This window comes from Anastrepha obliqua, chromosome 2, assembly GCF_027943255.1.
Source record: "Anastrepha obliqua isolate idAnaObli1 chromosome 2, idAnaObli1_1.0, whole genome shotgun sequence".
In the NCBI taxonomy this organism is placed as follows: Eukaryota; Metazoa; Arthropoda; class Insecta; order Diptera; family Tephritidae; genus Anastrepha; species Anastrepha obliqua.
In genome coordinates, this window is record NC_072893.1 from 120,398,848 (window position 1) to 120,418,865 (window position 20,018).

The window sequence follows — 20,018 nt, forward strand, 5'->3', positions numbered from 1 at the left end:
CGTATATATATTTTTTAATTAAAAAAAAAAAATGAAAACAGTACATAATTCCTTTAAACACGTTATTTAGGTTAACTTAAATAACTACAATTCAAATCTGCATCGAATATCCTACTAATATAATTAGAACAGATGTGACAGAAGTTGTCCGTTTCTTATTTTTGTTTTTTTTTTTTTGTTTTACTTCATACTAATTACATATTCGTAAATATAATATAATGATATTAATTAATGCTCTTCAATGAAACAAGTATAGAAGACTTATGTATTTTTTTAGAAATAAATGTGTGCACGCGCGTTTTTTAAAAGTAGATTCGCACAGCGTCATCGGCATTCTGCTCGACAGGGCAGTAGGGGCATTTGAGTATATGACCATTACTCAGCTTGTGCAATGCATCGTTGGAGATGACATGTCCACAGGTCAATCGCTTTGGCGGATTATCTTCCGTTGTTTGCTGTCGCAATATGGGACAGGCAAAAATTGAATGGTAACGATACTCTGCATCAAGATCAATCTCTATCGGCAATTCATCGCGTGCATTCCAAATGCTTAACACTTGACGTGACTGCATCACCTAGCAATTAATATTAAAGCAGCATTTGTGGTTTGAATCTTAAACATATAACCATATAAAAATAACCGACCTGTTTGATATTGAGTAGCGCCGGTAATGCTGTACATCCAGCATTAATGACAACCGATAATGCCGAGTTTTTGCTGATACCCAACGTATGGCATGCATCCTTCATAAATACATAGGATGCCTCCATCCACACTTGTGGTGAGATCAAATGCTTATACGGCGACTTGTCTATGCCCATGGGCAAGTAAATGAAGCAGCCCATTAAATTTGGTATTTCATGTTCAAAACGATCAATAAATTTGTTAAAATTCTTGCGCGCGTAAGCAATCCCCTCTGCCTGTGCGCCAATACCGCGCGACATTATTTGCAAAAATGCTAAACGGTGTAATTTGAATTCCAGTGTAGAGTTTTTGGCAATCAACTCGTTAGAATAGCGCGTGGCCCACTCCAGCGCCGGACCCAACTCTTGCTGCTGTATACCTTTCCAAATGCGATAGATTTCGGCGAAACTGCTCTCCGAGTCAAACACTTCTTGTGCCATTTCCTCGGGCATGCCCGACTCCTTAATAAGTAAACGTGCCACATCATCCATACCCTGACGACAATAATGTTTTGCCATTACTTTATTTAGAAACATCAAGTTGTCTTCGTCTTGTAGCGCATCAACTCGTGTTGTGGCTGTGAAATCGGAAACGAAGTTGCGATCGATAACTTTGCCCACTTTTGAGACGGCACCGTGTAAATCACGGTGTTCTGCCGAAAGTCGTTGTAGCTTTTCGTTGGCTTTGTGAAGTGTGTCCAACACATGTTTGACTTGGCACTCGTTAAGCCGTGGCTTGGCCGCTATTTAGATAAAAATAATAATTTGAATTACGACTTTACACGACGCAAGATTCGCGACTTACGCTCCATTTCCACTTGCATTTCAGCCTCATCAGCCATTGGGTCATCTACATCAGAAGGTGCATCTACCTGTGTGCTGGTATTTATGGTGCCAGTCATCTCTTGCTCGGCTTTGTTGAGCACTTTCAGCAATTCTTCCAACAATGTGGCGACATCGGCGATTTCAGCTGCTGCATTTTCTCGTATATCTGTAAATTTAGATACGACTCGATCCAGCTCTTTTTCTACGGCGGCCAAGGCCTCCAAATCGGCGTTTTGCATGTTGGCGTAAATGCAATAAAGAGCAAATTATTATTTTTTATTTATATTCCGTTGAGTTTATTGCGTGTTGACTGACTTGTAGGAAAATGTGAAAAAATCCTGATTTTTGCTGTCTTTGTTTTCGCTATGAAGATAAGAAAAGAAAAAGAGCTTAATGTTGATGAATTTTTATTTCTAAACAACTGGTTTTATCGAAAAGCTGCACTTCGCAAATTAAATTGTGTTAGTTATTACGCCAGTTTTCTTCTCACCTTAAAAAAATTATACTTATCTAAATACCAGATTTTATTTTTGCAATTTTGTTTTTCTTACCAAAATTTGCATTTATTTTTCGACGCTGAGGAAGAACAGACTATAGAGAACGTTGTTTGCTTGCTCGTCAACCGTAATGATGCCAGATGATTTCAATATGTACAATCTTTTGTATAATGTAGGGTGTATTCAAGCTGCGCAATAAACAGCCCATCAAGACGAGCAAGGTCGACGAGATAGTCGACTTCATGAGCCGGCACAGTATTAAGATAGCTGCGGTCCAAGAAACAAAGCTGCACGCTAGGTCATCTCTGATCACCAGGGATGGCTATAATGTGCACAGACACGATCGCGAGCGAGACAATGGTGGTGGCCTAGCGTTTATAGTCCACCACACTGTGCAGTATCGTCTTATCGATGAAGGAATCGACCGCAGGGACAGCACCTTAGAATGTCAAGGCATAGCTGTCCGGTCAGGCGATTCCGAGCTCGAAATATATTAACATATATATACCCCCTGTCACCTGCTGCCCGGCAGGATATCACCCTGATATAGGTGCGCTCATCAGAGGTGAAAACCGATTGGTTGTAGGTGACTTAAATGCGCATCACGATCTTTGGCATTCAAGCCTGCCAAATGATCGTAGGGGACAGCAACTGGCAGAGTAGATAGACGACTCGACATTCAGCACAGTGAACGACGACGCCCCCACCAGGGTAGTGGGCAATTGCAGCAGCTCGCCTGACCTAACAATTGCTAGCGCTGGTCTGATAAATAGCATAACGTGGCGACCTATGCTATCGCTTGCATCAGACCACTTGCCCATTATCGTCTCGATCGAGAGACCTGCCGACTTCGTTTCCGCGAATCACCGGTCCTATTTTAACTTTAAAAAAGCTAATTGGGCCGGCTTCACGGAATTCACTGAGGACACCTTCGCCGCTCTTCCCATCCCCACTGATGTGCGCGTAGGCGAACGCACATTCCGCAAGGTGCTCACAGCTGCTGCGGCTCGCTTCATTCCAGCTGGAAGTTATAAGGACATTCGTCCTCATTTCCCAGCCGAAGCAGCCAGTTTAGCGAACGAGCGTGACCACCTACACCAGGCCGATCCCGGGGATCCCCGAATAAGGGATCTCAATTTGGAGATCCGGCAACTGGTAAACCAGCATAAGCGGACAAAATGGGTTGAGCACCTGAAGACCTGCAACCTCACCTCTGGGGTGAGTAAGCTCTGGTCCACCGTTAGGTCTCTGTCAAACCCGACGAAGCACAACGACAAGGTGGCTATCACCTTCAACGGTTGCACTTCGTCGGACCCGAAGAGATGCGCGAGCTATTTTAGCCGGCTTTTCATATTGCATCCTCCGGGCGACAGAACCAAGCGTCGTGCTACCAGAAGGCTGCACAAACTGAGGTTCAGGGGGCCATCAACAATTCGAAATCATCGAAAGCCATTGGCCCTGACGGCTTAAACGCGCTGATGCTGAAGCATCTGGGACCCCTGGGAGTAGGATTTCTCACAAGGGTTTTCAATCTGTCCATGGCCACTCTCATCATCCCTGACAAGGGGAAAGCAGGGAGAGTGGTCCCACTACTGAAACCTGGGAAACCCGCCAACCAAGGGGAGTCTTATCGGCCGATAACTCTCCTTTCCCCAGTAGTGAAGACACTTGAAGCCCTCCTACTCCCACTCTACACGAAACACCTGGCCCCAGCCCCACATCAGCACGGTTTCCGACGAGTGCACAGCACCACCACTGCACTCACCGCCATAAACGCCCAGATAAATAGCGGGCTTAACCAAAACCGCCCCTGCGAGAGGACTGTCCTAGGAGCGTTGGACCTGAAAAAGGCTTTCGATACAGTCAGCCATTCCACGCTACTAGATGACATTTATCAGTCGACACTCCCGCCAGGGCTGAAGAGGTGGTCCGCGAACTACCTGAGCGGTCGGCACTCGTCAGTGATTTTTCGAGATCAAATGTCAAAGCAGAGGAAGATTAAGCAAGGCGTACCGCAGGGTGGTGTCCTTTCACCCTTGCTTTTTAACTTCTACATCTCGAAGCTCCCCCAACCACCAGCGGGAGTTTCCCTGATCTCATACGCTGACGATTGCACGATAATGGCGTCGGGCAATGACATCGATGGCCTGTGTTCCAAAGTGAACAACTACCTCACCGACCTTTCTCGCTTTTTCACTGCGAGGAATCTCCAACTTTCCCCCACCAAGTCCAGGGCGACCATATTCACCACCTGGACAAAGGAGGTCAAGCTGCCCCTTAAGGTAAAAGTCGACGACACACCAATTCCGACTGTGAATAACCCCAAAATTTTTGGTGTAACCTTTGACAGCTTGCTCTCCTTCTCTGCGCATACAACCGCAATTGCCACTAAAGTCCAAAATCGCAACAAGGTCCTCAAATCGCTGGCCGGCAGCACTTGGGGCAAAGACAAAGAACTGTTGCTTTCGACATTTAAGGCATTTGGCCGGCCGGTTCTCAACTATGCTGCGCCTGTCTGGTCGCCTGGAACTAGTGATTCGCAGTGGACTAAGCTACAGACCTGTCAAAATACCGCCATTCGGACAGCGACCGGGTGCCTCCTGATGTCACCTATCCAACACCTTCATAACGAGGCACAAATGCTCCCAGTTGCGGAGCACAACAAATTGCTCAGCAAGCAGTTCCTGCTCGGATGTTACCGTAGGTCTCATCCCTGCAGGCACCTGCTTGAGCCCGAGCCGCCTCCCAGGCACGTCAGGAGACACCTCCTTGACTACGCTGGCGATATCCAGGACAAGACCGACCGTAACCTACTGGACCGGACAGTATTTAGACAGTCTATAAACAACATTCACCGGGAGACCGTTACCACCTTCTTGAACTCCCGCCCTGTGAATGCCGTAATCGGAGTCCAACCACCACCTATCGCAGATGAAGAGCTCCAGCTTCCCCGTGAGACCCGTGTAACACTGGCACAACTACGTTCTGGATACTGTAGCAGGTTAAACTCCTACATATCCAGAATCGACCCCGACATACCAAACACATGTCCGGCATGCGAAGGTACCCCGCACGACACTAACCACCTCTTCACATGCCCCCTCAAACCGACTCATCTAACCCCCCTCTCCCTTTGGACCCAACCTATCGAAACAGCATGTTTCCTGGGCCTACCCTTAGATGAGCTAGACGAAGACGAACGATGATATGCCTACACTGACAGGGCTACCTATGCTGTTAACAACAACAACAACCAAAAAACACACTTAATAAGTCTTTGTAGGAACAACATCTGGAACATTAATTTAAACTTTTTTAATACTTTTGTAGGTATTTGAAATTCATTCAAAGTATTTGAAATTCTTAATGCTGCTATTTTTGTTTCTCTTGTTGCTGCCTCAATTTTTTGCTTTTTCGTGTATTCGTATGATCGCCTGTTTGATAGTTTTACTAGGATTCCCAAGAGCCCACGCGCCAATGTCCATTGTCGCGGTAAAGTCATAGTTACTCCTCACCCGGTGTTGAGGAAGCGCCATTACAGTCGGTAATTGCGCAGCGTGCCCGAACAGACGGCAAACAATTTTAATAAATTTTTCAATACGCACACATAAGCTGCTGGACAGCAAATGCATGAGTATGTTGCCGAAGCATAAGAACATATAAGTAAATGATCTACTTTTTCGCGCTTAACACAAAATCCGTAATTAAAAAGCGCAATTTCCCATACAAAATTAATTTCTCTCCGAAAATCTGAGATCATAAAATAATCCTAGATAATAACGATACTTTTTGACATACAACCCTGTGTTTTCTGTATTATCGATAATTATTATTTCGAATATAAAGAGAACCATCAAAATAAAAACTAAAGGAAATGGATGCCGGCAAAGAACATTATTCTAATAAAATTTTTAACTATGGATTCATTTTACAGAAAAAAGCGTGTGTCCATAACCTTTTGTCCTCTTATTACTTATTAGAAAATGTAATATAGAATATGCCATGCACATTGCTGCCATAATTTTTTGCAACCTCAGTAAACGTCGCATACGGATTTCCAGCAACTGTTTATTATTAGCAGCCAATTGCGCAATTAAATTAGCTATTCCTTCTCCTTGTATTTTCTTCAAATCGTTAATAATAATTAAAGAAACCAAAAACACCGAATATTCCACCAAAATAATTTCTATGAAGAAAAACCTCTGAAAGTAGTACTGCCAGCTGATTGTCAACTTTGCAGGTATTCTGCCATATGTGAACGGGTAGATTAATTTGGAGGATTTATAGGTGATTAATGCATATGTGAACGTATTATAAGGTCGTAGGCACTAGCTACAACTGTTAATAATAGAAAACAGATTTCACAAAAAACAACATATTGGTAACATCTGCCATATCTCTATTTTGCATAGTGCTTATTCTTAATTAAGAAGAAGACTCCGTAAATATTTGTTTGTAACAATTTAGAGCATGAAAACAATGAAATAAAAGATGGATAAAACTGATATCTCGCAGTCTTCCAATCCGCGACGCAAAATTCTTGGCATAGCTGTGTCACAAATTTTATTGGAAAAGGGCTTTGATAGCATTGACAAAGAATGCCTGGAGACGCTTACGGAAATGTTGCAGAGCTGTGAGTTCCTACGCTCCTAAATATGGACAAATTAAATTTGAATTAAAATTCCAGTGCTAGTGGAAGTAGGACAATCCGCGCGTAGCTACTGTGAACTTTCCGGACGTACTATTCCCGTACTGGGTGATGTGGTTGTGGCGCTTGTGAATATGGGCATCTCATTACAAGGCATGGAAGCTTTTGCTAAGCGCGAAGGTCGACAGATAATACCGATGCCGTCACAAGCATCACAGCAGAAGCAATTGAATCTACTACAAGCGGGCACCAAATCTTCACACCCACCGCACGTGCCTAACTATTTGCCGGCATTGCCCGATCCACACGCTTACGTTCGTACGCCGGTAACTAAATAAATTAAATCAGCATAAATATCATTGAATTTCATTGAGACGATTATTTAGACCCACAAACAACCAGTTACCGAATATGAAGCAATACGTGAAAAAGCGGCTACCCAGAAGCGCGATGTAGAGAAAGCATTGACAAAATTTCTTTCAAAAACATCTGAAACGCACAGCCTGTTTGATAATGAGGATAATATGTTTCCGCGTAAGTAAAACGAATTTTATATTTATATATTGTATAAAATAAACAATTGATAATTAATCTCTACAGTAATTGCCTGCAAGCCAGCATTTCCACCTTACCTAGCCGCCTTAAACCCCACTGACCAAGTTTTTGATTTTGAGGAGCTGGAATATCATTATTTAGTAGCAAATCGCACAGAAGACGTAACCTCAAAGGGTATTACTGGTTTATATTTATTTTAATGCTTGATCTGCATATGCATATTTTTTGTCGTAGATGACAATGACGAGAATGAAAGCGGTAATGAAGATGATGGTGATGGTGAAATGAAGACTGAGACCAAAAGTGAAAAGGAAGTGAAGCCGGAAAACGATATCAAACCTAATTCCACTACTAATAAGGCCATCTTGGATAATCCGAATATAGACAACCCCTATCTGCGTGCAGCCACTTTGCCTAAACGTGCAAAACCAGATCCCGCATTGCTTGCACCGGCAGTTACTACCACACCTTCAAATGGTGCAAACAGCAACTCGTAGAATTCATTGCTTTCAGAATTATTTTAGAATAGAGTTAAATTTTTTATAAAAATGAACCTTAATATGTGCGGGTCGTTCATATAGTGTTGTTTTAATTATATGTTATTTCGACAGTCATCGTTTATTTCCGTTGGGAATCTTGACAGAGAGTCAATGTCATATTTTTGCAAAGCAAAATGAATCGTTTTACGACTGCTTAACATTGGAAAATATTGCAAAGCTATTCGTTTGCCTTTTTGAATAAATTTGCCATTCGTCGTTGTTTAATACGTCGCCGTCTGTCATGAAAAATAAGCGGCGCGGTACTTTAATATCAGCTGTTACCTACCGGCTGGCTAATGTTTACAATTAAGTTAGCGCACTGGCTACTTTGATTTTGCTAGTAATTTTACTTAAGTAAGCGTACGTGCATACAATCATGTTAAATTTTTTGAAACAAACACGAAATTTTGTGAATTCCACTGTATGTAAATAATTATTATAGTTATGTATTTTTTAAGCTCTTTTATGCTTTTTAGGATGCTATATGCATTGTTTTGGGTAATGAATCTTGTGACTTGGATTCAGCTGTGTGTGCAATAACGCTAGCCTATCATTATCAACAACACAATCGTCAATATGATAACTCAAATAATGGGAGCAAAACAAATTTTCTACCTGTTCTGAATATAGCGAGGCGCGACTATCCCATCAAAACTGAAGTGCTTCACTTATTTAGCCAGCAAACAATCAGCGAAGAACACTTAACCTTCCGCGATGAGCTACATCAGGACTTTTTAGCACGCAGTCAGTTCATTCTGGTAGATCATCACGTTAGTACTTTTGCCGCGCGCTGCCTAGAGGTTTTTGACCATCGTGCGTTTGATGGGAAGTCGAATTTATCTAGCGATTGCAAAATCCACTTAGAGTTAGTTGGCTCATGTGCTACACTAATCGCAGAGCTATTATTAAGCACATATTTGGCAGCCGACCCTGCAGAATTGGTGAAAATTAAATCACAATTGGCATTGCTCCGCAGTACAATTGTGTTAGACACAGTAAATTTCAGTGAGGCGGCAAATCGTGCAACACCAAAAGATATTGAAATATGTACGAAGCTAGAGGAATTGCTTGGAAAGGTGCCTAACGGTGAGCCTTTGAATGAGCGAACTGAACTATTTGATGTACTAGTAAAAGCGCGCGCCGATGTAAGCAGCTTAACAGCGCTACAACTTTTGCATAAAGACTTGAAAATACTTACCAATAGTGATGCCAGCTTAAATATCGCAATACCGGGATTTCCATTGTTGGTGCAACAGTTCATTGAAAAACCTAACGCAGCAAGTGCTGTTAAGGAATTCGCCAAGGATACAAATTCGTCAATTGTACTCCTAATGGGGATGCTGGTAACGAATGGGAGCGTACAGCGCGATCTGGGCTTAATAAACATGGGATCGAGTGAACTTTGCGCAGCAATAAACAAAACGCTTTTAGAAACTAGCGAACCAGCGCTTTGTTTGCAGCTCTATGAAGAGTGCAATTTTCTTAACGGCGCCTTCTACAAAATGCTTAACATAAAAGCTACACGAAAGCATGTTTTGCCTTTGATAAAGCAATTACTTGACCAATGGCAACAACAATGTAAGGAAAAGTAAGCGCTAGCTTAATTTATAACTGTGTAAATTTCAGGAACTAATCTGATCGTCTATATACATATGTGTATATTTGTATTAAAAATTCATTTATTTATAGAATATAAATTCTTTTTATTAGATTCTCAGTTAAAAAAATTTAATAAGCATATAATATACATTTATGGCTCTGCGACATTTTCCTTTTCAACATTATCCTCGCCCATTTCTTCATCTTCGCATTCCAAAGCCAGATCTTCCAACATTTCTGCTAATGTAATATGTGGAACACTATCGTTTGCCGCGCTCTTGTCATTACTATCCACCGGCATTGTTTTTTTAGAGTCACGATAGATGTTAATCTGTTTACGGTACGCCACGTCCTCTTCCAAATCTTCAAGGAATTCATTGAAATCGTGTTTGCTACGTTCATCTGTTGCTTCTTCGGCTAAATGACGCAATTTCCAATTGCGGCTGTTGGCACGCGTCTGACGATCCGCGTAACATTTACGTACAAGCAAGACGTCAGGTATTTGATCTGATGACAATTTGTCAAATTCCGAGTTGTTGTAATTTGATTCGCCCAAATTGTAGCCCATCACATAATCGCCTACTTTCAGCAAATGACCAAGATGTGAACGCGTATGAATCGTATTTTCGTTGATGCCCAGCTCAGAGGACCGTACTACCCATATGTCGCACAAACCATGTCGAAACGAAATGTGCCCCTGCCCTGGTATATGTTTTCTATCCTTCTCCATTATGGGTTCAATATCCATAACAACGTATTCAACTAACTGCTTCGGATCGCATAGTGCCTCAAAGGGATTGCGGAAGAACATCTGCCCTGGCAACTCTGATATTTGCGCCGTCATAGGATCGATTAGATGAATGCCCGTTGCAACCTTATACACCAAGCAAATAGGCGAAATACTACCCAGCTGTTGTCGCAACTTCTTCGACAAACAAACGGCGCTGTCCTTGGAGAGTGGCGCTATTTCCACTGACCACGTATATTTGTAATTAAAATTGTTGCTATGTATGTCGTGCGAAATCAATCGCTTGGACGTGGTCACCTTAACTGGCACCATATACTGCAAAAAATCAACCATTTTCTTTGCGTGATTGAAGTTGGCATAATAGAAATCTAAACCGCCATGCAATGGTTTTATGCCTAACGTATTCTCGTGTGCCTTGTGTTTCAATATCAGCTGCTCCAAATAATAGAATGTCTTTTTATTCTCGGCGCGTTGACGTACTTGCACCAAACAATGCCAGTAATCTTTCGCTTCTGTACGATGACAATCATCGCACATTTGATTTTGCACTGTGAATTCCACAATAAATATCTGTTCGAGTACAGTGCCTCCAGAAAGTTCACCATGCACTGTCAGTTTTACCTTTAAGCGCTTGGAATGTGGCTCGGTCCAGATAAATCCGGCGTCTACCAATTTCACTTCTTTTAAACCTTTCAATTTCTTTAGGCACAAAGCCAATAATTCTCGGGACTCTAAAGCAGCTGACACCCATTCACCAGGCGGTTGAAGATAACGCTCACAATTACGGCAGAAATGTAATACCATCTGTTTGGGTATACCCTCTGTAATGTCGACGTGATTGCGAAGGCACGTTACGCACATATTTGAGGGATTCGGTTCGATCAGCACACCACATTCGCAACACAAGATCATATTGGTGTTGGTGGGTAGTGACGACGGCTCTATGTACTCCATGTTGCCTTTTTGATGCTGCGTAGAAAAAACAAGCCTTAAGTGAATATCGCAAAAATCTGCTCAGTTTTAGTGAATTTATTATAAAATTAAATCGTTTAACGCGTATTTTTTGATAAACTAAAATTTTTAAACACGTGAGAAATTATATTCTCCGATGGTTTCGACAACACAAATGAATTATATTGCGCGTTGCCAACTATGGTTACAGAAATGTATTGCGGTAAATTGCGAAATAAGAATAATTGTGCTGTTAATCGAACGGTTCGCATTGGGTATACAGATACTAATTTGATTTGATTAAGGAAATTTAATGATATTGTAACGAAAGTAGGTAACCAATCTTCAATTAAAAATATAATTTATTTTATAATATTAACATATTTAATAAATAAGGAAAATTATATAACTTTTAGTGGAAAAATATACAATTAAGAATTATTAAAAGTATTAAAGTAGTAGATGATAAAAAAACTTTAATTCTCAATTCTTATTTAATATAGGAAATCAGATTGATAATCAAATACGTAAACAAAGATATTCAACAAAATGATATGTAAGCATACATAGGTTTTATTTCTGCCCTTACCCTGTTTTTTTTCTATGTCTTGCTGTTAAATTAAAGTGAACACATGGTGAAAAGATTTCAAATGTGAGTTTTTAACATACCGTTATACGGCTTTGAGCGAATTTGACAGCGCCGAGTAATGGCTTGACGTCACTTGTGATCACGAAGCGGTTTGTTTACAAAAAAACTAAGGCACGAACAAAATTAACCAATGACACTTCGTTGCCGTCTGAAAAACGACCGATTGGACGACTGTGTGACTATGGGTGAAATGATCGTGACGAATCTACAAGTGACGCAGCACCCAAGGTTCTCCTCATAATTTGCTTTTCACCATAGCTAACCTGGTAATTTTTATCCTTCAGTGAACATTTAACATAAAATTTCTGAGGTATGTATATTTCCTAGACAGCTTTTGTTTATCCCCAAAATGAGGAACGGACCTGGACAGAAGCTTCTCTATGAAATCAACGATGTCAGGTATTACAACAAACAAAGGATATTTTATAAATTACATACATTTTTAAGTCAGATATTTTGCTGAAAGGCGGTCGCCGTAGCCGAATGAGTTGGTGCGTGACTACCATTCGGAGGTGCGTAGTTTCTCATAAAAAATATCTGCCTTCGGAGTCAGCTTGAAACTGTAGGTCCTTCGATTTGTGGAACAACAGCAAGACGCACACCAAAAGTAGGAGGAGTTCGGCCAAACACCGAAAAAGTGTGTACGCGACAATTATATATATAAAATTTACTGAAGTAACATAAAATAAATAAAATTAGGATATCAAAAATAATATTTAACGGCGCTTTATTCTGCTGCTGAACTTTTAGGAAATAATTATAATTCATTAGGCAGGCGTCTTCCGAAAACTGCAAATTGACATGCAAACGTTATTTCCAACATTGATCTACTGCAAAATACTAACTTCACATTCCTACGTACCTGGAAGATAGACGACGACCTGTTATGCAACTGAAATTTGGTTTTTGTTACTTCGAATTTGCGATTCAGGTTTAAGGGGTTATATACAGTTAGAAGGCCGAGAAAATGCGAAGTTTTGCTGAGAAAACTCTCAAATTTATTGATCTAAAAATTTGTACACATATTATGTTATCTTTTAACTGTATTTTAAGACTTAGTATTAGTAAAAATATTTATTTGGAAAAGAGCCACAGCTGATCTCCAGAAGCTCCTCTCAAAAAAGATGTTTCGCGGTGACCACTATATCTCTGAACTGGATCTTCTGAAACTAAAAAACCAAACAGATTTCGGTAAAGTAATGTTAAATGTTAATGTATTTATTATTATTATTATTATTTAGTGACTGGTATGAATACCAGTACTAAAATTATGTTTGAGCATTGGCTGCAGAGGCCATCAGCTCTGTGTCGTCTGTGGGTGTCTGGATTATTTGTTATATTGTCATTTCGATAGTTTTAATGAATTTGCTTATTTTTTCGATGTAATGTAATTAATCGAAGGAATAAGCAAAATAAAGTTTTTTGACAAAATGGCGGTTTCTCAAAAAAAAAAAAGAAAAAACGATTTTTGACCAAAATTTCGGCCTTAAAATTATTGGCGAGAAAAAATCTTCAAAATTTAAGACTAATCGGTTTAGCCGATATTAAATTTTCTGTGTGTATTCATAAATATATGTGCATTAAGAAAATAAAAAAAAAGCTTTTTTGAAAATTCTAACTGTATATAACCCCTTAAAAATAAACAACGGGCGTATCAAGCCGCATCCATACAAGGTGGTGTTGCTTCATCAGCTGGTAGGTGTTGGTGAGAGTATTTATAATTTCTTTCTCATTTCCTCCTTGAGCTGGGACTAGCCCTGAAATAGCTCACCAAATTGTTGTATTTGTAGAATAGATGCCTTCCTTGGGCGTATACTTTTTCAATATTACACTTTATTTTATAACAATTTCTTTTATTTCATAATAACCATAGTGTGATAATGCAAAGTGTGCCTGCCAGTTTGATGTACGCACATTTGAAGTTTGTTGTATTATCATTTTTGAAAAGCCGCAGAATGCAAAAAAAAAATTAGTGTTTAGCTCTCAAATCTGCGCGAACTGAAAACAAATGTTATTGCTACCTAGCACATTTTGTATCATTACACTATGATAATAACAATTTTCATTTACTTAGCAACGAGTTATACACAAGTATTCATCATAAAAATTCGTATGAATTACATAGTTTTTTTTTTACATTTTACAAATTATAACCTAAGTATGCTCAACAATTGTACATATATTTATATATAATAAAATATATAGATAGACAATTCAAAGACTGTGAACTTAGCAAAGGGTGCATTATATAATTAATTCGAAATGTTTCAAAATATTCTATTAAATTTTAGCAAATATGTATATAGGAAGCGGTAGTTAGCATTATTAAAGCAACGTTGTGCGTTTTATGTTCACGACAAATATGCGGACAGCATTTGTTTAAATGAGTATATATATGTAGATATATAGCTCATGAAAAGGAATAATGCTTAGAAAATAAAGTAGCTAACAACAAAAGTTTGCTAACTGTATGAATATGCGTATATGTGTACGTTTGCTCTACTGTGTAGGCGAGAACTCAGTAGGAGCTAAAATGCGTGTATGCATATCTTTGATGAGTGGCACAGTGTAGGCTACACATTCATCCCAACCGGGAGAGCGCCAAGCGGCTTCGCGGGTCTCTTTGCGATCCAATAACGATTTATAACCTACAAAATAGTAGTGGAAATTAAGACATAAGCAGTCGAAGATTATCTTGTTTTCTTACACCAAATATGATGCACATTGTAAAGTCGGCCAACTTGTGAGAAGAAACCGGCAAAAGCTTCGTTGTTATGTTTACGGAAGTTAATGGCACGCGCCCAGTTATTGCCCCATTCAATCATAGTACCGGGTTTTAAACGATATGAACTGAAATCAATAAAAAATATATTATTAAGTGTTTAATTGTGTGATAATGTATGGCAATTCTTATTTATTTATACATGAAGAACATTTTTATTATTTAAGCTATATATATTTGTTTCCTTGTTCACTCCTCTCGAGAACATAGATATTGGACAAGACTCAGTCTTGCGTTGATTGTTGTTGTTGTTGTTTTAACAGCATAGTTAGCCCTGTCAGTGTAAGTATATCATCGGTCTTTTTCGTCTAGCTCATCTAAGGGTAGGGCCAGGAAACATGCTGTTTCGACAGGTTGGGTCCAGAGGGAGAGGGGGGTTAGATGAGTCGGTTTGAGGGGGCATGTGAAGAGGTGGTTAGTGTGGTGCGGGGTACCTTCACATGCCGGACATGTGTTTGGTATGTCGGGGTAAATTCTGGATAAGTAGGAGTTTAACCTGCTACAATATCCAGAACGTAATTGTGCCAATGTTACACGAGTCTCACGGAGTCTCTTCATCTACGATAGGTGGTGGTTGGACTCCGATTACGGCATTCACAGGACGGGAGTTCATGAAGTCTTGCGTTGGTCTCGTTAATCTGTTTTTGATTTCTGACTGGGTAGGTGATTAGCCTGCCGTACCAGTCCTAAGTAGGCGGAAAGCCCACCTGTCGTTGCTTAGGAACAACGCCTTCTTACTATTTGGAGCGCCATCTGTGCCTCACATTTTTCTGGCAGAAGGATTGCACAGATGGGTTGACGAATGGAATTGGAGGAATTTTTTTTTTTAGAATCAGGGAAAGTAGCTAAATTTGGAAAAGTGCGAGGACCGTACTTTACGTGGAATTCGAACCCACAACCTCTGGGATGAACAGGCTAATGCACTTACGCTAGACTGCCGAGGCCGCCTGTGCCATATTTTATGCTATATGAATCCTTAGCCAGTGAAGCGTTATGACATACCGAAACATATACAACTAAAGATGTATTTTAAAAATAATAGAGGATTCGCCACGCGTATAAATTCAATCATATTGTTTAAAAGTGTTTCGTATGCGAAACTGGCGCAAATTTTTATGCCACAACGTTTTTTAGTACACCCTTTTTGTTTAACATATTTTTGCTTCAACTTACCGCATTTCGTAGATATGTTTGCCTGGACGAAATTCAATTTTCGGCCAGTAACTGAAGGCCAGCAAGTATTGTAAATGGCGCGAACGTAGGTATTTTATGCGCTCGTTCATTAAACTCATGTACTCCTGAAGAAATTCAATTGTTAATTTTTAATCTATACTTGGCTACTCTCTAAGATCACCTCATCATGCCACAAATCTTCCTTGGCGAGGTCGATTTTTTCAAAACCGCCAGTGTATTTCCATAAATGCAAACACTGATCCATATCACCAACATGAACGGTCCAAGAAGCGACCAAGTTGCATGACAAATTCGCTTTTTTGTCATTCACTAATTGCACAGAGGTTTTACTAAAAATTCAAAAATGCACAATCATGCGAAATCAAACAGATATCAGTAGTAGGCATCATTTAGAAAAAACAAAAAAATACACAAATCTCACTTACTAATTTTTCAAATAATCATCCATAAAACCGGGACGTACATTGTGTGTATGCAAGGCATAAATGATTTCCTTATCACTAAGCATACGACTATGTGACTCTTTAGTTGGCTCTATTTTACGCACCAACAACTTGGAAAACCATGAATCAACTTCGTTGAGTGGTGCTGAGGTAGCTATGGAACTGTTTGAAGAGTAAGTAAACAAATTATACACACACATACAATTTACTGCAATTACAAATATTGTATATAAATATCTATGTTCCCTTACCGTACTGCTGTGTTATTGATAACGTTCGATAAATTTCTTAATTTTATCATTTTGGTGAAGATTGTTTGTTAAAAGCTGCAATGACAATATTAAATCTGATTTCAGTCGTAATCTCTATACAGTGCAGATCACGTATATATGTATGTATAATCGAGTGCATATACATATATAAGCATAAAAAAAAGCAAATAAAGTCTTAAAAGGTGTTTAGTAATTTCTAAATAGAATGAATCTTTTAAGAGATATGAATGAATCCATCTTTTTATACCACTTACTTGAGGCATTTGCACAAACATACATTTTTTTAAAATCGATAACGGTATGTAAAAATGAACCATCCGTCCTTTGACCAAACAAATTTCCTTATAAAGATATCCTAGTTGGCAAAGTCAAGAATAAGTGCTCCCCATCCGCTGCACAGCTGGCCGGAATAAGTTCAGTACTTGGAGTACATTGCTGTAGCCAACAATATGCTCTAATTTACACCTCTGTGCCAATAATCAGCACCGGCACAAATAAAAACAAAATATATTCATACGTACACGTATGTATGTATGCATACACTGTCGGTAGGAATAGCATCAAAAATGATGTATGTATGAAAGTAAAAAATAGCCCAATATATGTATGCATGTATACATGAGCATGATTGTTGATTTCTGACGACATTTATATGTGTTTTTGTTGTTCCTTTCCATCTGGCTATTTTTGTCAGCACGTAGTATAGAAAAGGTTGTTCATATTTACGTCAGGAATTCGTTGGAGAGGTTGCAGATAGACGGGGATAGTGACATTAGTATATATGTACACTTGCTATTGGTAAATTTTGATGGTCTTATCAAGAATAATGAATAAGTATGCATATACAATTATGAATTGCAGAAAAAAAAACATTCTCCACATACGCTATACGTCCAGGAAAGGCACCAGCTGAAGATTTTATTTTAATTATACATATTATGCCCCAGCCAAAAGTATTTAAAGTCGTATTGGTTTTATTTTACGCAATTTTTAATTACCTCTTCCTTTTTGCCGTATATGCAAAAAATACGTTATGTGGTAACAACACCAACAGCGGCAATAGCAGCGACAAGTAATAGAATTGGAGCAATAGCAACTATAAAATTGTTTAAACTCAAAGCAAATTACAAATAAACACCACTAACTGAAAAAATTACGAAAATTAAACAACTGCATAAAATTCTACTTTGTGCGCTCCACTTTTTCCACTAAAAAAACCACCCTCGCTTTTAAGTTCTTCTACACTTTTGCACTTCCACCATTGACATCGGCACCAATTGGTGACAGCTGATCGGCGTTGCCAATGACGTGACACGTTTTATTTAGCATGACAGTATGAAAACGAATAAAAATGGCATATATGTGCTGCCTGATTGTTTAACTGCAATTTTTATTATTTATTTATTTTCTATTTTTTTAAGCTTAAATAACAATATAATTGTTAAATAAACAAAAAGATAACGCAACGCTAGCAACGGAGTCTTTCAACTGGCTAAACGCAATTAGATTAAGTTCATATATGTAAGTTGAAAAACAAAAACATATTTCAAGCGTGCAAAGTGATATATTAAAAAGAATAAGAAACATAATTGGCGCGCTTTATTGATACCATTTAAAATTGACTATTTCGTAAGTACTTGACGACTATTATATACCAAGCCGTACTTTTCAAAGCAATATAGAACTTTTTATTCTAAATTCGAGTTATTATTGGAGTAAAATACGAGATTTCCGATTGAATAAAACAGGTTTGCAAAATTAATCAACAATCTCTAATTATTCTACATTTTACACCGTTTTAAAAATTTACTGATGTGGCTTCGTGTTTTTGTTCAGATGTTGTGATAATTTTCAGGCGTTCGGGCTTTCGCTGGAAGCGTTCTTGGGTAGAATATTTTTCAGATAAATGTTTAAAGTTGTACGGCTTCAACAAAATTTTTGTGACCTTTATATTACACGAAGAATTTAAGTATTAAGATAAAGCCCTTATTTTTTTTTTATTAAGTGCGAGTGTAATCAGATTGGCGTCAATAAGCTTAGGCACATATAAATATCCTGTTTTTTTTTTTAGGTATGCCTTAGCCTTACTTTATTAAAAATCTTAAGCTGTTTTAATTTTCAACGGCAATTCGCTTAATAAAAACATATATCTTTTGAATAAAACATGCATAGATTCAATGCACATTCATTAAAGGTGGTGGCACTCGACCATAAACAATGTTTTATACGCTTGATTGTCACGGCAAAGTACTGGCAAATTAGAAAACAAATAACGGATTCGCCTTATTTCATTCTGTGCTAACAGCAACATGGACACGGCGAAAGAAAAACAAAAAACAAATCAGCTGATTTTCCGATACCACATTTAATAGATTCTCCTCGCATAGAATAGTTAAGAAAAAGTAAACCGAGAAAGATTTATCTTATTAAATGTAGCTGCGATAATACTTTTCTCGTTAGTTTACTCATACATACTCATACTTTATCCCACTTCTGATTTTTTTTATTATTTTTAAATACAAATATGTCCTATAAAGTAAATTTCACATTTTTCATTCAGAGTTGCTTACCTTCAAATCTTATCAAATAATTCATGTATGTGTCTTACAAACGAAGCGACTATTATATGTTATAGTAGGCATATGCTGCTCCAGAGAGGCATTTAGCTTTCAAATTAAATATTCCTATGCCAGTAGCGTTATTGTAGCTTTGTGGAGTTTTTTAAGTATTGTGTTCATGCTTCATAAGCGTCAGAATGATGAAAACCACTTGCGCTTGACCTTTGAAACCTAAAGTGCTTGCAAATGCGGACGATAACTAAGAAATGTTTGGCTATTACTCTAATTGAATTAAGGTAAATTCATTAAAATGAAAAATGCATCTAATTAAAAAAATTTAAACTTTCAGTCGTAACCAGAACTTTCAGACCTGAGGAAATTTTAGCTGCTATCACAAGAGATTGAGTCCCACCTGCAGCTGAAAAACGGAAGGCAAGTCTCAGACTTATCGCGAGGACGAAAGACTTCTAAGCGATTGGTGTCTAAAGAGCTTTTCGCTTCCTTGAGGTTTATAGGCGTATTATTTTTTTTTTTGTAGCATATGATAGTTCCGGGAGCATAGATCATACTTTGACTTATAGTTAGTAGGCCTCTTCTTTTCGCCAAGCGTTAGCAAGTGGCGAATAGATGAAGCAACTGTTATAAATTAACAATACGTTGGCAAAGCGGGAGTAGAGCTGCCTTAAATTACATGTATTTGTACGACAGTCAGTTGTACCAGTGTAATGAGTTATAGCCATACTCAGGAGCAGCGAATCTTACTCGATAACTTTGTTGTCGCTTTCGCATGCAAATTTTTCGTTAAATTAAGCGAGCATAGAAATAGCGAGTGGGGGAAATGACGTATAGTAGAGGCCTAGATTTTCTGTGTGTGCTTGTAGTGTTTTTCGCTTGGCAAGGACTTAAACTCAAAAGATTTCTTGGCATTGGCGTGCGTATTATGTATTATGGGTGCGTAAACGTGGGAGTGTGTCTCGATTTTCAGTGCTCAATTTTTCATACAGCTCTTTATTCCCACAACATACTATTTAAATGAATTTACTTACCTTTTTTATTCCGTTTTTGAATTCGCAT

At 38.8% G+C, this 20,018-nt stretch overlaps 5 protein-coding genes across 6 annotated transcripts; 2 read left to right on the plus strand and 3 right to left on the minus strand.

The window, feature by feature from the left end:
* Window positions 1-34: 34 nt before the first annotated feature.
* On the minus strand, window positions 35-2,122 carry LOC129237765 (E3 ubiquitin-protein ligase RMND5A). Of its 2 annotated transcripts, none has more exons than XM_054872693.1 (4): window positions 2,061-2,122; window positions 1,490-1,872; window positions 646-1,427; window positions 35-575 (listed from the first exon to the last, which is right to left on the minus strand). In XM_054872693.1, the coding sequence occupies exons 2-4, from the start codon at window positions 1,746-1,748 to the stop codon at window positions 303-305; spliced, it is 1,314 nt and encodes a 437-aa protein (XP_054728668.1). In that variant the 5' UTR covers window positions 1,749-1,872; window positions 2,061-2,122; the 3' UTR covers window positions 35-302. The 2 variants fall into 2 exon arrangements, with proteins under 2 accessions (XP_054728668.1, XP_054728667.1); XM_054872692.1 differs by having other exon boundaries at window positions 2,000-2,108.
* Window positions 2,123-6,427: 4,305 nt separating this feature from the next.
* On the plus strand, window positions 6,428-7,785 carry LOC129237767 (transcription initiation factor TFIID subunit 8). The gene is made up of 5 exons (XM_054872696.1): window positions 6,428-6,639; window positions 6,694-6,980; window positions 7,041-7,188; window positions 7,255-7,383; window positions 7,444-7,785. Exons 1-5 carry the CDS (start codon window positions 6,498-6,500, stop codon window positions 7,704-7,706), a joined length of 969 nt encoding a protein of 322 aa, XP_054728671.1. The 5' UTR covers window positions 6,428-6,497; the 3' UTR covers window positions 7,707-7,785.
* A 288-nt stretch (window positions 7,786-8,073) lies between these two features.
* Window positions 8,074-9,415, plus strand: LOC129237769 (exopolyphosphatase PRUNE1). Its single transcript, XM_054872698.1, has 2 exons — window positions 8,074-8,169; window positions 8,225-9,415. Exons 1-2 carry the CDS (start codon window positions 8,125-8,127, stop codon window positions 9,338-9,340), a joined length of 1,161 nt encoding a protein of 386 aa, XP_054728673.1. The 5' UTR covers window positions 8,074-8,124; the 3' UTR covers window positions 9,341-9,415.
* An 11-nt stretch (window positions 9,416-9,426) lies between these two features.
* LOC129237768 (60S ribosomal export protein NMD3) lies at window positions 9,427-11,241 on the minus strand. The gene has a single exon (XM_054872697.1). The coding sequence runs from the start codon at window positions 11,047-11,049 to the stop codon at window positions 9,499-9,501; it is 1,551 nt and encodes a 516-aa protein (XP_054728672.1). The 5' UTR covers window positions 11,050-11,241; the 3' UTR covers window positions 9,427-9,498.
* Window positions 11,242-13,508: 2,267 nt separating this feature from the next.
* Window positions 13,509-17,662, minus strand: LOC129237771 (protein NipSnap). Its single transcript, XM_054872699.1, has 7 exons — window positions 17,385-17,662; window positions 16,366-16,440; window positions 16,097-16,276; window positions 15,832-16,000; window positions 15,651-15,775; window positions 14,403-14,545; window positions 13,509-14,343 (listed from the first exon to the last, which is right to left on the minus strand). The coding sequence occupies exons 2-7, from the start codon at window positions 16,413-16,415 to the stop codon at window positions 14,195-14,197; spliced, it is 816 nt and encodes a 271-aa protein (XP_054728674.1). The 5' UTR covers window positions 16,416-16,440; window positions 17,385-17,662; the 3' UTR covers window positions 13,509-14,194.
* Window positions 17,663-20,018: the final 2,356 nt, after the last annotated feature.

Coding starts and splice junctions, on each gene's coding strand:
- LOC129237765 (XM_054872693.1), bottom strand. CDS start 1,748: ATGCAAAACGCCGATTTGGAGGCCTTGGCCGCCGTAGAAAAAGAGCTG. Junction 1,428..1,489: donor AATGCAAGTGGAAATGGAGC/GTAAGTCGCGAA, acceptor TTATCTAAATAG/CGGCCAAGCCACGGCTTAAC. Junction 576..645: donor CGCTACTCAATATCAAACAG/GTCGGTTATTTT, acceptor ATTAATTGCTAG/GTGATGCAGTCACGTCAAGT.
- LOC129237767 (XM_054872696.1), top strand. CDS start 6,498: ATGGATAAAACTGATATCTCGCAGTCTTCCAATCCGCGACGCAAAATT. Junction 6,640..6,693: donor TACGGAAATGTTGCAGAGCT/GTGAGTTCCTAC, acceptor TTAAAATTCCAG/TGCTAGTGGAAGTAGGACAA. Junction 6,981..7,040: donor ACGCTTACGTTCGTACGCCG/GTAACTAAATAA, acceptor ACGATTATTTAG/ACCCACAAACAACCAGTTAC.
- LOC129237769 (XM_054872698.1), top strand. CDS start 8,125: ATGTTAAATTTTTTGAAACAAACACGAAATTTTGTGAATTCCACT. Junction 8,170..8,224: donor GAAATTTTGTGAATTCCACT/GTATGTAAATAA, acceptor TATGCTTTTTAG/GATGCTATATGCATTGTTTT.
- LOC129237768 (XM_054872697.1), bottom strand. CDS start 11,049: ATGGAGTACATAGAGCCGTCGTCACTACCCACCAACACCAATATGATC.
- LOC129237771 (XM_054872699.1), bottom strand. CDS start 16,415: ATGATAAAATTAAGAAATTTATCGAACGTTATCAATAACACAGCAGTA. Junction 16,277..16,365: donor ATCAATAACACAGCAGTACG/GTAAGGGAACAT, acceptor CTCTTCAAACAG/TTCCATAGCTACCTCAGCAC. Junction 14,344..14,402: donor CAATGTGCATCATATTTGGT/GTAAGAAAACAA, acceptor ACTATTTTGTAG/GTTATAAATCGTTATTGGAT.